The sequence below is a fragment of the Balaenoptera borealis genome (assembly GCF_965194805.1).
Source record: "Balaenoptera borealis genome assembly, chromosome: 13".
Lineage (NCBI taxonomy): Eukaryota > Metazoa > Chordata > Mammalia > Artiodactyla > Balaenopteridae > Balaenoptera > Balaenoptera borealis.
In genome coordinates, this window is record NC_138870.1 from 39,630,136 (window position 1) to 39,646,315 (window position 16,180).

The window sequence follows — 16,180 nt, forward strand, 5'->3', positions numbered from 1 at the left end:
AGGCTCAGAGAAGAATCATCTCATTGGCTCATTTAAGTTGTTGGAAGAATTCATTTCTTTTTCACAGTTTCCATGTGGTCTCCTCCATCTTCAAGCCATCAATGGCAAGTTGAGTCCCTCTTACACTTTGAACATTTTTGACTTTAGCTGAAGAAAGTTCTTTGATTTTAAGTGTTTATGTTACTAGATTATTCAGGATAATCTCCCTGTTTTAAGATCTGTATTTCAGTTATATCTGCCAAGTCCCATTTCCCTACATATTTTCAGGTGCCAGGGATTAGCGTGTGGATAACTTTGGGGGACCATTCTGACTACTACAAATATTTGTGAGGATCTTTATAAGTATGGTCAGAATGCTTTCCAGATAAGATTAGCAAAACAAAGATTTCTGTCACCAGAATGAGACTGAACCACTCCCCACACTCACCAGGGCAGAATATTACTTTTTCTTTATCCTAGTACTCTGACGGACAAAACAATTTTATTTAATTATGTTTTTACTTGCCTGTCTTTGACTCATGGCGAGGTCATACTATTTGTAAATACTCATTCACCATCCATTTCTTGTCAGTGATTTCATGCCCGTTGCCCGTTCTTCTATTAGATTCTTGGTATTTCCCTTATTAATTTGTATTATCTTCATACATTAAGGATATATTGGTCTGTATTTTGTAGTAGCTATTATTTTTAATTGTTTATTCTTTAATGTACAGAAGTATTTTTTACTGTTGTGTAGTTATGTGTATTCACCATTGCCTTTGTGATTTCTTCCATTGTGTTTTACTTTCACATGCAGCTATCAAATAGTTTTTCCTAAAATGTCTCCTGGTTATGTTTTGGATTTCATATTGAATTTTTTCATTTTGGTGTGTGGTGTAAAGTTTTTCTTAAACTTTTAAAAAAAAATCAGTTTCTTCAACAGTAATAATTAGTACAAATTTTTTTTATTGGGAAAAGACAGTCATGAAGATGCATGCTACAGAAGCAAAGGCTATGCAAACTGGTTCTGCACATGAAGGAAAATGCAGAGAAAATGGCAGAACTTCCAAACTGGTAAATAAGAACCAAATGAAATAATTTCTCATTCCCTCTATATGTGCCTGTAACAAGGGCTGAGAGAACTAATAAAGTTGATTACAAGTAGCCAGAAAGGATTTTTGATGTTCTGGGCTTATCTAGATAGTTCTGGGCCTCCTAATGAAGATTTAAAGTGACTTAGAAAAAGTTATTTTTAATCAAAGCTGTATAAAACAAGAATTAAATTAGCATACATTAAATAAAGCTAACTACAAGGCAAAAATACACCAACATAAAAAAAAAAAGAGAGAGAGAAAGGAAAGAAGACTCTTACCCTCCAAATTTGAAAATCTAAAAATTAATTATGACAATACCATTCCAATTAATCTTATCCCAGTAAGAGAGGAATTGCAGAACACCTTTAGGAAAATGAGTAAACATGCCATAGACTGGGAAAATATATTTGCAATCTGACAGACGATATGTATTCAGAATACATAAAGAACTCTGACAAATACACAATAAAAAGACAAACAACTTAATTTTAAAAATAAGCAAGAGATTTGAACAGACCCTTTACAGAAGGATAGATGAATGGCTATTAAATACATGAAAAGTGTCCAACACTAGTCATCAGGGAAATGGAAATGAAAATCACAATGAGATAATATTTCACACTTACTTGAAAGGCTCTGCAGTACAAAAGACAATGTCAAATGTTGGCAGGGATGTGGAGCAACTGGAACTTGTACGTATTACTGGTGAAAATGAAAATGGTGGAACCACCTTGGAGACCTACTTGGAAGTTTCTTAGAAAGTTAAGCATAAACTTAGCATATGACCTCTCAATCCCACTACTAGTCCATTTCTACCCAATCCTCATCACTCCCATGTTGTTTTCCCTTCTCCCAAATCTTCCATGTCTTTATTTTACTATTCTTATTTTCCTTCTAGTCCCTCTTTTTCCATCCCAAATGAATTCTCCCTAATTCACCATAAAGAGTCATTTCTTCCACACTCATTCTAGGATGATATAAAATAAGAATGATTTAGAATTAGCTGTGTATTTTGCCAAAATAAGATGGCAACTATATTTTTGAAAGCTATAAATGTATATGTCAAGAGTAACAATAAAAATGGAACATATACCAAAATAAAAGAGACAATATTTATATTAAAAATGTTTTTTCATGTATAAATAATTCACAGCCTTCAACAATAGAAAGAAAATTACGTCACAGTCATTTGAAAAGTTCATTTATTATATACCAATATACACTTTCTGTAATAAAAAAGCCTCCCAATACATTGAACCATCTTATAAATGAAATAAGAAAATAAAGTTTTCATCTGTTTATAAATGGGGCTAAATTAACCAGTACAAGATGCCATATGTATGTCTGCCCTGCAGTCTATGAGATCTATGATCCTGAAAAAGGCCATGAGAAAAAAATGGTGCTTTATTATTTGGCACTGTAGTATTGCTCTTGAATATTTATATAATTACACATGTTGATATTTTCAAGTCAGTCATTTCACATGTAAAGCATTCAAAATATATACAGATTTTACAGTTTTCAATTTTTTGGATCAATCTTTGTTATTTACATTTAAATACATTCAGACCAAACATTTTTTTAACACTCAGAAGGTACCTTTTTTCACTTTCTATTTTGATACACTCTTTAGATGAATGAAAATAGAAATATATCTTAAAAATGCTACTTGGCAAATTTTTTCCAATAATAGGAAGTCAGAAGTTATGATAGTTTCTAGTAATGCTCAATTTCCTTAACAAAGTGCACCATTTTACAGTATTATGACTCTAGAAAATAATACAGAAAACAAATATATATTTACTTAAGGCACATTCCAGCAAAAACTATTGAAATATGATTTAATTTTATCATACTTATATATACCTATATTTCATACTTGGCTGCACTAAAATATACAATAAATGTGCTTGATACTGATTGAGAAAAAAAAAAAAAAGGAGCAAACTCCAGAAATTCTAGGCAATGAATACTAAATTTTAAATCCATTTCATGAAACTATGTTGTAGAAGTGAGCAAGAATAATCATTTGCATCTCTTTGTAGTGTTGGCATTTTTATTTTTATAGAAAATGGCTCAACATTGTATTAAATAGCAAATGAATGTCAGCAAATACCTGTGCAAGCTAAAATGAATGAAATCCTATTTTAGACCTGCTAAATTAAAAGAACAACCTTAGTATTGATAATTATTTGCAAATAGGGAACTTATTTTCTTCTAGATGATTACGATAATATTGTAAACATTGAAGAAGAGCATTACTGAACTATATAACTCAGATTTCAAATTTAAAATATCCCCAATAAACAGATACATACACATGGATTTTTGAGCCCATCAAATTAATTCCCTACTCCCACCCCCAATAAGATAAATGTTTGACTGTGAAGAGAGAAAACTACACATGTAAAAAATAAAAATCAAATGTACCATACATTAAAATTCTGATGACTACAGAATAAGATTATATACATAAACATATAGCAATCACAGTTTCCTGCACTGAATGTTTATCAAATAAAAATGTATCAAACAATACTGGGTAGTGTAGCTCCACGTGAATCGTGGTCTTCTAAAAATTCTGAATGAGAATGGAAGACGAGAGGGAGGGCATTGTTCAGTGACAAAACTATGACAAGAGGATTGGGAATAACATTGATAAATGCTTCCAGAACACGCAGTTTAGCTATAAGCATTGTTTTGCTGTTGCTCTATAATTTAAATAAAGCCCCTCTCTATGTTTCGTAAGATGTTTTAACATTTACAAAAGATCTACTGAATGAAGAAGTCACTAATTCAATGTCACCAACAGGATGGGCAAAATATTCCTTTATTGTTGACCATAAGATGTTCTAGCCTGGTGTCTCATGTACCGTACAGAGACAGTTCATAAAACATGCCTTTTGCCTCTGTTATTAAATACACCCAGAGTATTTGGTGCAAGATTGAGGGAAGGCATTAAATGGTAATAGCTTTGCCACCAGGGCATTTTTGTTTGATGTTCTGAGAATACAGGAATTTGGTACTTTTGTGGGGGGAGAAGGTGGGAGGAGAGGGAAGAGGGTATTATCATGCAGCTACCCTTATTCTGCTTGTGCAGAAGCAAAAATACATCATCTCACACTGCTCTAGTAAAACCTGGGTAGAAATGTGCACCACAGATTTTAAACACATAAACAGCCATTTGTGACGAAAATGATGACTTCCTCTTCTGCAGGTGCCTGGTGATATTGCTGGTAAACATCTTTGGACTCTTCCTGTTATTTCCTGTGAATAACATTCCAATCGAGATAACTCAGAAGTCTTTGGGAGCATAATTTGCAACTGTCTCCAACAGGAAAATATAGTATTTTTCCTTGGGTTAGTGATGCTTGGAATTTGGGGGATTGTAAATCCAGTCAATTATAATGAGTGCCATGCTTCCAATCATAAAGATGATTCCAACCACAAGGAAAATTAAAGCCTGTAAGTCAAAGAGAACTTGTCAGGGAACACAGAAACTATACTTCCTTAGTACAGTTGCTTACTTAAGGCAGCCATCTGATTTGCATATTGAATTGTATTATGCTTATAGCTTAGATGTCCATGCCTAGCAGTTCAATCAATTTAGAACCCTAGCTGGGGAAAGAGGGTGAATACAGTAGTAGAGAGATTTAACCCAAATGTTCAAAATAGAAAAATGGTTAATTGATTTGGTACATCAAAATGCTGGAATACCCCGTAATCATTACAAACCAAGCAATAGAAAAAGATTTAATGACCTAGGGAGTGCTCACAATCTTTTAGGTGAAAAGGGTCAGGTTATAAAAGAGTAGTATGTATGATATGATTAAATTTTTTAAAGCAAACAAAAACAAAAGCCTAATATAATGCATGTTTCATATTCCTTGAACAAAACTTCGAAGTGTATGTGTGTGTATGTAATTACATATATACACATATATATACAGGTACATATAATTACATACAAATATTTCATAATTTTAATGCTAGAAGGAGCCTTATATATTACCACACAGATCAACCTCCTAATTCTACATATGAGGAAAGAGCAGCTAAAGTTTTTATTTCACTAGAAAGGATCTAGGAGATAATTTTACTCACTTTTATATCTGGTCAAACTGAAAATAAAAAGACAAGTAATTTGCCAAGGTCACACTGCTGTAAAAGTCCAAGCAGAATGGACTACATAGAGTGGAAATTATGGGGCAAGATGATGGGGGGAGCTTTTGATACCAAAGTCCCTGAACCATCCGGAGAGGAGAATGATTCCCAGGCAAAATTCAGGGTCAGTCAGTCAGACTCAAGCCTTAATATAAGACTTTATCAAGCAGTCATTGATAATAGTTAATATTGGAAAAACAATTATTTCTAGTATATATTTTTGTAGTACTATCATGGGAAAGAAATATATACTCCCCAGGTTAATAAGACTGTAAATGATACTGTAAGAGATTAACTGGAAAACGAATGGTTCTGTTTCTTAGTCCACATCAGGGGACAACAAGGTACTAAGGAGGGGAAAACAGAAGCAACATTTTTTTTTTTTTGGCCTTACAAACCTAACGAATATGACCAAAATGTTTAAATTTTTTCATCACACTGCTAGGGAGCCTAATTCCTTTCTGCATAATTTCCTGTGGGTAGTGCAGCAATAGCTTGGTGGTGGAAACTGGACTATATGGAAACCTGTGGGCAAGCTCCATTAGCATTTGACAGCTAGGAAGGACTCAGCACAAGACATTTAATATTTGAAGAGAAGAAATCCTGGAATCATCTGAGTGACAGAAATCCATGCCCCCTTTCTCTCCACCAGAGAGTTCCAGCCCATCTTTGATTTTTGATTCTTGTGCATCAATTCATTTTTTGGAACCATGTGCATGCATTTCCTGGTTTACTCTATGTAGTCAAAGAGCAAGTTATAATGGGAAACATTGCAAACCTTACTTACCCCGACCTTTTGGGGTGACCTAAGAGGTTCTTTCTTGACAAGTTTAAGATAAAAAACTGCTGGAAGAATGAAAATCAGCATAGTGGCAGAAGAAGCCCCTGAGGAGAGACACCGGACAGGTCAAAGTCTTACTCAGCAGGTCTGACTCAGCAGGGCAGAGACCCAAGGGCATACACTTGAAAGAAACCAAATCTAAAGCGACCCTAATCAAAGCATGAAAAGCTCTATAAGCTCATGGATGCTTATTCAAAGAAGGTATGTTTATAAATAAAATTTAAATGCACCTAACATCGTAGCTGGCTAGTAAGTATACATCACATAAAATAAGCAACAAAAAGGCTGAATGTTACAAATTTATAGGAAATTAGTAATATAAACACATACTAAGAAGGCTGAACTCATCACACACCCTTCCGATCCACTTCTAACTTTTCAAGTTGCCTACACCTGAGTTTTTAAAGTTTTATATTGTATTTAAAATGTGAGTAAACCCTCAAATCAGCAGAATGGAAAATCAGATATATTACAAGGCCACCCAGTTAAGGGAAATAATATGCTTTACAAAGTCAACCTCCTCTTCCTCCAAAGACATCCTTTAAGGCTCAGCTGATACTCACAGACCTAAGAGGGCATCCTGTAGATAAAATCTATCTTCCTTCCTCTTTCTGATGCAGAGTTAAGACCTAGGTCCAAATCCTGGGTTCACTCCAAGGTATATGACTTGACTTCTATGGGGCTCTGTTGTCTTGTCTGTCAGAAAAGGCAGCTAGACTAGATGACCTATAAAGTAGGTTTTAGCACTAACATTTTCTGATCCTATGAATAACGTCCAGTGTCACCTGGGAGGGAGGGACGGTGACCAGCTGGAGCCCAGCTGGACTACTAGGAATTCTGTGAGCCTGAGATGGGCTGGGATGCTTGACCTCCCATCACTGGCTCCCTGTCCTCCATTTATGGACAGCTTGAGTTGATTAAATAAAAACCATTCTGAAACTTACCTATGAATCCAAAGATGTATTTTATAGTTGGCACCAGGATGACCAAAACATTATCCAGTGCGATAAGTATGGCTGCAATCAGGAAATGTCTTATCCAGCTGAAGGGTCTTTTGGGAAATAACAGTGTGGTCACTGATGTACGAATCTACAAGAAAGTGCAAAGGCAAGGTCACTGCTTTGTTTTGTTTTTTTTTAATTGAAGTATAGTTAATTTATAATGTTGTGTTAGTTTCAAGAGCATAGCAAAGTGACTCAGTTATACACACACACACACACATATATATATATATATATATGTTTTTTTAGTTTTTCTCTTTCAGATTCTTTTCCATTGTAGGTTATTTCAAGATACTGAGTATGGTTCCATGTGTTATATAATAGGTCCCTGTTGGTTACTTATTTTATATACAGTAATGTGTGTATTTTAATCCCAAACTCCTAATTTATTTCTTTCCCCTTTCTGTCACTGCTTTGTTTTTAACTTTATCGACTATTTCAAATATTCTCATCCCTCTAAAGCATTTTCTTTGTTTTTCCTTTTTCTCCCAGAAAAGATCTTGATGCTGATTTTTTTTCAAATTTTAAAAATTTTAGTAAAGTAAAAATAACATAAAATGTACCATCTTAGCCATTTTTAAATGTACAGTCCAGTGGTATTAAGTACATTCATATTGTTGTGCAAGTTTGATGCTGATTTTTGATGTTTGGGAAAGTGTCATTTTCCTTGGTGATCTATCTTGTGCTCACTTTCTCGGCTTTCAGAATTTTTTTCTTGAAAATAATCTCAGTCAGAAAGAGATAAAAGAACAGATAAGATATATAATTCAGAGACACAGTAAAACCCTTGTTGATTTCTAATCATGTCTCATCAGCCTGGATTAAGTATGAAGGGCAAGCACTGAATTTATTTGCATGTGATTGTGAGCAGAATTTTTACAAACCTGGTGTTTCTTAGTTTTACATTTGATTTACCATTTTTGCCACCTAATATTTTTAAAAATATCATATATTTTGTGTTTACTCCTTTCTTTTTTCCTCCTTTTACCTCCCCACAAGTATAGATGATAAATGCACAAAAGGCAAAGAACAAGACCTAATAATCTTAACACTCCTCATTTCTACCTTAGTGTCTTGCACGCAGGAGGCACTCAATAAATGTTGACTTAAGTTGAACAGAGCAAAACTTTTCCCTCCCTTTGAGATCCTTGACAGATTTCAGCCCTATTTCAGCAGCTGAAATAAGTAGGGGAAGGGTCAAGAGAGGCTCCAGTTGTAGCACCTGCTCAAGTTACCCTGATGTAACCGGATAAAAAGATCCTTGCGGGTAGAGGGAGGGAGTGCCATTTATGTTTGAACAGCTTAACAAAGTTGGAAATACTCTTATCTTTGGAATCTTTTAGAGGACACTTTTGGACTTAGTGGAATTCGTTTATTGGCTTTTCAATAAGTGAGCACTTGAGTTAAGCTAGAACTTCCCATTTTTAGAAACGCTAGGATTGATTTTCACTTTAAAATTTTGCTTCTGAAGTCTCTTAATGGTGTGGAGATGGGAATTCACTTAAAAGAGAGAAAATGTAAAATATATTTTGAAACACACATATGAATGACAAAAACTTTGAGCTGAATTGTTTACAGTGTCTAATGTGACATTCTCTTCATACCAGTCCAGCAAAAATTAAAGCCATCTGCTTAGGTTTAAAAGGCAATTTCACTTCCAGAATGGCAAAGCCAGATAGTCTCTGGAAACGGTTTGTTTGTAATGGATTTTAAAATTTGGATGACTGAAAATTATGAAACTCACTCTGAAAAGTAGACTGAGGAAAACAAATGGTTTGATTTTGTTTTCCCCAGCAGCTTGGAAATTCTACATTATGTCCTACAATTAGGGCTTATTCAATATTGTCCTAACTTAATAAGCTTAAAATAAGCTTTCTATGGTTCATACATAGTGCTTAAGGATTTATTTGTCTGAAAGTGATAAACTTATAGCATAAACAAGTAGAATACAGGTTATTTTCAGGCAGGGGTCACAGGTATGTGCTTTTCAGCCCTTTGTTGAAATAATGCCTTTAATTCTATAAGCTGAGTTAGAGGCAAACTTATATGTACAGGGCCTCTGAATGTAAATAAATACAGTTTCCTAAGGTCTCATGGCTCCCAGAAAGACGAAGATTTGGCCTAATGATGTAACAGTATAGAAAGTTTACAGGAATAATGGTTGAAGTAAATGGTGAAATCTTGCTCTTCAGAATGAATAAGGAATAACAAAATCCCAAACAGAACTGAAGGCATATAGAGTTGCCAATGCATTCCTAAAATGGGCAACAGGACAAATAGGGAGATGGAAGGCTGCTGATGGTGGTAGTTGGTGGAAAAGAACAGAATGAAACTTGCTAGTCATTCCATGTTAAAACGCTGCCTTGAGGGGTGAGCCTGGGATCGAGAGGTCCCCAGCAGCTCTATTTACCTGTGTCAAGATAGAGGTGACTCTGACTTATTACCCAGAGAGCCTTGCCTTCCGCCCCACTTATCTCAGTGCCCTTTTCTCTCTGACACAAACTGATAAGAACCTGGAAATGTGGGTCAGATGCTGTGCGTGGGGAAGTCCCCAGCCACAGCCCCGTGAATAATTCTAGAAAAGTTCCATGCAGTTCTAGAGAACACATCTGTTATTTCCAGAGACAGTGTTCTGAGCCTGTTAGGAGGTGCTGTGTTCTAAAGTGGGGACTCAATGTGAAGTCAGAAACGTGGAGGTTGAGTAGAAATTGGGAGCCTTAGTTCTGAACTCGAAAAAAAAATCCATTCTGTTGTTGAGAAGTGAACCATACTTCAGTAGGATTGCGTAGGACAAGAGTGTAGGAAATACCTATGCATCACTATTCTATTCCAGTTCATAGCAACATCTGCCATATTTCTAGGCCTATATCTATATTCACTTCAAAACAGGAAGTCTGAAGGCAACATAAGTGAAAAGATTGGTTTTACTAAAATAAAATGAAGAGGAAGTAGCCAAAGAATCTGAGACACGATCTCCTTTCTTTTTTTAAGGTGCGGTAGGTAGAATTTGAGTCTGTGTGTTCTTGATAAACCCATTAGGGTTATTGGGCTTTCTGTTTTTCATGGTAATGTGTGCATTTTCTGCATAAAGGGAAGCACAAGCTGAAAATAGCATTATTCGTCCTTGGGAAGGAGGTGCAGTCCCATAATAGACATCCCACTCCATATCACCCCCTCCTACTACTAAGAAAGAAAAAACAGTATTGAGTGGCTTGTGAAAAAGCTAGAGTCTTAATTCTCTTTATTTATTTATTGTTCAATAAGCACTTCAAGCACTTACTTTGTGCACTTTCTAAGAAGGACAAAGCTAACCTGTCTGGAGAAAAGAAAGATAATAAATGGAGAGATAAAAGGAAAAAGCAACCACCACCATCAACAACAACAAAACTCTTGTCATCTCTTCTTGGGCTCCTAAGAAAAAGAACCAACATATTTGTTGAAAATAGGAGAATACAAAATAATACCTAAAACTGATAGATTTTAATCCAGATTAAACCCAATACATATTAGGTTTTATTTGTTTTATTATTTGTATGCGGGGATATCAAAGCAAAGTAAATAAACTTATTAGTCAAGAGTTTTCTTAATTCAAAGAAACTTATCAGGAGAACCATGCTGTTTGACTCAGCATTTGACACGTGGAAAATCTTCGTTCTAAACTGTAAGAAACAAACAGATACATCACAACCAACTTCTGTCACTTTGGGAGAGAAGTGTCTGAATGTAGCCTTGTGGCACTTGACTGGGACAGGGAGGCTGGACCCACTTTTATGTCATCCATCAAAACCATGGAGGCTTGGTTCAAATAGCCAAGATCCTCACCCAAACTGAAGTTCGTGGCAAATGTCAGCGAGGGGACGAACCTATGCTTTTGCTAAAAAAGGCAGTTCATACACCTCAAGAAAGGGCAAGATTCATTTGGAGACAATTTTTCTTAGCAAACCTTGTTGAGCTCATCTTGTGCCAGTCACCATGCACACCACTTACCTCCAGGGGAAAATGTGGACAATTAAACAGATCATCTCAATGTAACATTGTAGGGGTGAGGCAGAATTACATGCAAAATGTTTCATAAATGATAATGTTGAGTTTAAATACATAATGAAGGATAGCAGTTAAGTTAGTCTTCTGAAATTTGGTTCTAATGGTCAATTTTGGTTTTAATGGGCATCAGATGGGAAATGTTTCCAAACTACTATGGGAGATACAACTAATGGGAAATGTGTTGCCATTCCTGATGGTCAGATTTATGCCACTGCCTGATCTGTTATACAGGGGAAGAATTTCTGTGGACGATCTGGATTTTTAATGTCAAAGTGAAATGGTCATCACTAAATGAAAGGCTGACTTTCACTTCCCGTTATCATGACCGCAGCCATCAGTGTCACGCTGTGAGCAATGCATTAGTTCAACTATTACCAACTAGCTGAGTAACGACAGCCAAGTCCATTAATCTCTTGAGACCACGGCTTGAAAGCACTGTATTTAGGGTTTATGAATAAAGCAATACAGAAGCACATAACAGATTTCTTTTACAAAATGCTTTGATTCAACAATGATATGAGTGCCCACTGTATGCCAGAATTTAATCAGTAATATCTTTACACACAAAAAGAAGGGTTCCAGATATTCTTTTCTTGGCGATGCTGTTTGCTTGGAAATTTTACCCTATGGTACCCTTTCTGTCTACAGCTGTCTTCTGCTTTGTCCCCACAATGGAGCTGATTTTAGGCTAAAGATGAGTGCATAACATTTGAAATACTTTCAGATATATGAGAGGCAAGACATTATTTAAAAGTAAACTCTTGGCCGCCATAGTAATAAGGATCTGATTTCATGCACTCATGAAAAAGGAATGTGCCAAAAAATAATTCAGCACACAAGCTGCATTTAAAGTGACCGCAGTGTCATTATATGAGCAGTCCTCATCTGCTTGGCCCTGTATGGAACATTCTGTGCAGGACAGTGCTGGCTACTGTATCGTTGATTTTTCCCCCTAAAATGAACGGTAAGTTCAGTGCTTATGAAAGTAGAAGAGTTGGCAGGAAAGTGCAGACTTGTGTTTATCCATAGGTGGTGATTTTAACTCATGCAGCTCAAGTCTCTATGACCAGCCCTGCTCTGTGATCCCAGAACAACTGGCACCAATGGCAAATGCCATGTAGGGACCGTCCTAGTACAAGTCTGGCAAGAGGGTGTGTGTCAGTCTTGGGGGCAGTAGAAGAAGAGACATGTGATGGATAACATGACTATTTTTCAAGAAATTTGGTTCTAGTGTGTACTTTACTTAACATGAATCTCCTTCTCATTAGCCTTCAAGAAATCAGATTAAATAGGGTGACTTTTGGATGTTTAGGTAGCACAATAAACTCGGGGGAGAAAATGAAATACCTTCAGAACTGTGGTGAAAATGTAATATGATTTGAAGGTGAAAGTGGTTTCGGCTTTCAAATTTCAGAAGTTATATGAATTCCTACTCATTTCTACTAATCCACAAGAGAGAAGCTCAAGATCTGCTTTTTTGAATTTGAGCTTAAAAATTAATTTCAGTTTTATTAGGTCCCATTTGTTTATTTTTGTTTTTATTTCTGTTTCTCTAGGAGGTGGGTCAAAAAGGATCTTGCTGTGATTTTGCACAGCAAAGGAAACCATAAACAAGATGAAAAGACAACCCTCAGAATGGGAGAAAATATTTGCAAATGAAGCAACTGACAAAGGATTAATCTCCAAAACATACAAACAACTCATGCAGCTCAATATCAAAAAAACAAACAACCCAATCCAAAAATGGGCAGAAGACCTAAATAGACATTTCTCCAAAGAAGATATACAGATTGCCAACAAACACATGAAAGAATGCTCAACATCATTAATCATTAGAGAAATGTAAATCAAAACTACAGTGAGATATCATCTCACACCAGTCAGAATGGCCATCATCAAAAAATCTACAAACAGTAAATGTTGGAGAGGGTGTGGAGAAAAGAGAAGCCTCTTGCACTGTTGGTGGGAATGTAAATTGATAGAGCCACTGTGGAGAACAGTATGGAGGTTCCTTAAAAAACTAAAAATAGAACTACCATACGACCCAGCAATCTCACCACTGGGCATATACCCTGAGAAAACCAAAATTCAAAAAGAGTCATGTACCAAAATGTTCATTGCAGCTCTATTTACAATAGCCAGGACATGGAAGCAACCTAAGTGTCCATCATCAGATGAATGCATAAAGAAGATGTGGCACCTATATACAATGGAATATTACTCAGCCATAAAAAGAAATGAAATTGAGTTATTTGTAATGAGATGGATGGACCTACAGTCTGTCATACAGAGTGAAGTAAGTCAGAAAGAGAAAAACAAATACCGTATGCTAACACATATATATGGAATCTAAGGGAAAAAAAAAAAAGGTCATGAAGAACCTAGGGGCAAGACGGGAATAAAGACGCAGACCTACTAGAGAATGGACTTGAGGACACGGGGAGGGGGAAGGGTAAGCTGGGACAAAGTGAGAGAGTGGCATGGACATATATACACTACCAAATGTAAAATAGATAGTTAGTGGGAAGCAGCCGCAGAGGACAGGGAGATCAGCTCGGTGCTTTGTGACCACCTAGAGGGGTGGGATAGGGAGGGTGGGAGGGAGGGAGATGCAAGACGGAAGAGATATGGGGACATATGTATATGTATAACTGATTCACTTTTTTATAAAGCAGAAACTGACACACAATTGTAAAGCAATTATACTCTAATAAAGATGTTTTAAAAAATTAATTTCAACCTCAATAAAGCTGTAAAACAAATACATAAAAATAAATTTTGTGATTTTCCCCCTACATTTAAAAAGTACTTAACATTTAAAGATACTTGCTCTAGCAAGTATTCCCTGGCAGTCCAGTGGTTAGGACTCTGTGCTTTCACTGCCAAGGGCATGGATTGGATCCCTGGTTGGGGAACTATAAGCCTGCAAGCTACGCAGTGCAGCCAAAAAGAATTTAAAAATTTTTTTTAAATTAAAAAAAAAAAATCTTGCTCTGTCTACATAGTCAATTTTAAGTGGGTTCAAAATGCTATATAAAAAAATAGGGGGCTTCCCTGGTGGCACAGTGGTTGAGAATCTGCCTGCCAATGCAGGGGACACGGGTTCGAGCCCTGGTCTGGGAAGATCCCACATGCCGCGGAGCAACTAGGCCCGTGAGCCACAACTACTGAGCCTGCGCGTCTTGAACCTGTGCTCCGCAACAAGAGAGGCCGCGACAGTGAGAGGCCTGTGCACCGCGATGAAGAGTGGCCCCCGCTCGCCGCAACTAGAGAAAGCCCTCGCACAGAAACGAAGACTCAACACAGTCATAAATAAATAAATAAATAAAAGAACGTGAATTTCTTTAAAAAAATAAAAATAAAAATAAAAATAGGGCTTCCCTGGTGGCGCAGTGGTTGAGAATCTGCCTGCCAATGCAGGGGACGCGGGTTCGAGCCCTGGTCTGGGAGGGTCCCACATGCCGCGGAGCGACTAGGCCCGTGAGCCACAATTACTGAGCCTGCGCGTCTGGAGCCTGTGCTCCCCAACGAGAGAGGCCGCGATGGTGAGAGGCCCGCGCACCGCGATGAGGAGTGGTCCCCGCTTGCCGCAATTGGAGAAAGCCCCCGCACAGAAACGAAGACCCAACACAGCCATAAATAAATAAATAAATAAATAAAAATAAAAAATAAAAAATAGCAAGTCTTTAAAGATTAAAAAAAATAATAATAAAAAATAATGTTCCTGGGCATTGCATTATAATTAAATCAACATCAAGTCAGAACGTATGTACTAATCTGTGGTGTCAAGCAGGATTCTTTCACCAAAGCCATGTACTTACAGGGAACAGCACTATGGGCACAGTTAGTGTTACTGCCACCAGGACGGCCAGGCGTACCATGAGGAGAGGGGTGTCAAATGTGTACACTTTGCTGTAAGCGTGAAGCAATTCATCTTCAACTTCTCCTGCAAAGAGGAAGAGGAGAATGAGTCCACTAGGTGTAGTCAAATCGGCACTGCTTACCTAAGACAACGTTTTACAGAAGGAACACAGTATAGTAGAAAGAACCCAGGTCTGGGAATCCAGACACCTCTGTTTTTATCCTGTCTCTTAGCTTATTAGCTATGTGGCCTTTGTTCAAATGAACAAAGGGGTCCTGAAGCTTGTAAAGTTGCAGGAGGTAATATAAAATTGCTAAGGCTCTTCTCTAGGTCATTTGCATCGTGACAAGTCTTTCTCTGCTATACAGAAGCATCACAAAACAGAGGACAGGCTGAGGTCCTTTGGTTGAAAGGGATGAAAGAGCCAAGCCTCCTCAGCCTGTCCCTCATGTCTTGCCACCTCCCTCCACCCTCACCTGCCCAATGAGCCCCGAAGCAGCTTCTCCAAACCCAGTATGGAAACCCTAGGACAAATGATCTTTAACACTCTTTCAAGCTCAACAATTATGACTCCATCATGACACTGACAGACACACTTCTGGGCTTTTTCAAGTTTTTGTTTGTCTCACTGAGTTGAGACTCATTAGATTAAGTAACAATGATGAATTAGTAACAATGAATTAGTATGATTGCTATAGGGTCTCCCGATGAATACTGCTATAAGATTAAGATGCTGCCCTCCTGGAAAACACATTTCTTTTGAATTCCAGGCATAAATGACAAGGAAATGCTTACAGAATCAGATGTACTCTGATTTTCCCACTACTCGCCTCAAAACCAGACAAAGGGAGTTAAAAATACCTTCAAAGGCATTGACCCAATTTTCATTAATTCACAACCAGCAAAGAGCTAATGCCCAATCTAAATCAGTGCTTGGTTAAAAGCCAAATATTAGTCAAAAAAAACAAAAACAAAAAAAAAAACAAGCAAATGGTGCCCCCTCCAGTCTCTTCCTACCCAATTTGTCTTGCAATCAATTGAATTTACCAAGTCAGTCGGGAAAAAAAAATGCAAAATGTTAGAGAGGCTTATTTTAAGAACATATTTATGTTGATAACATTGATTTGTGTTAATGTTTGATTCCCTGAAATTTGTCTGTAGGGCCAAGCTTCATTGAAGAGAAGAACAATCCTGC

At 36.9% G+C, this 16,180-nt stretch overlaps 1 protein-coding gene across 7 annotated transcripts in view; it reads right to left on the reverse strand.

Moving 5' to 3' along the window:
- Positions 1 to 2,258: 2,258 nt before the first annotated feature.
- The window catches only part of SLC38A4 (solute carrier family 38 member 4), a 70,215-nt gene continuing 56,293 nt past the window's right edge, over positions 2,259 to 16,180 (reverse strand). For 4 of the 7 annotated variants that reach the window (XM_082349421.1, XM_082349423.1, XM_082349420.1 and 1 more), the window contains 4 exons: positions 14,945 to 15,069; positions 7,023 to 7,167; positions 6,025 to 6,122; positions 2,259 to 4,536 (listed from right to left, as the gene is read on the reverse strand). In XM_082349421.1, coding sequence (XP_082205547.1) covers positions 4,435 to 4,536; positions 6,025 to 6,122; positions 7,023 to 7,167; positions 14,945 to 15,069 — 470 coding nt within the window. In that variant the 3' untranslated portion in view covers positions 2,259 to 4,434. The other 3 variants (XM_082349424.1, XM_082349426.1, XM_082349425.1) reach the window with 3 other exon arrangements.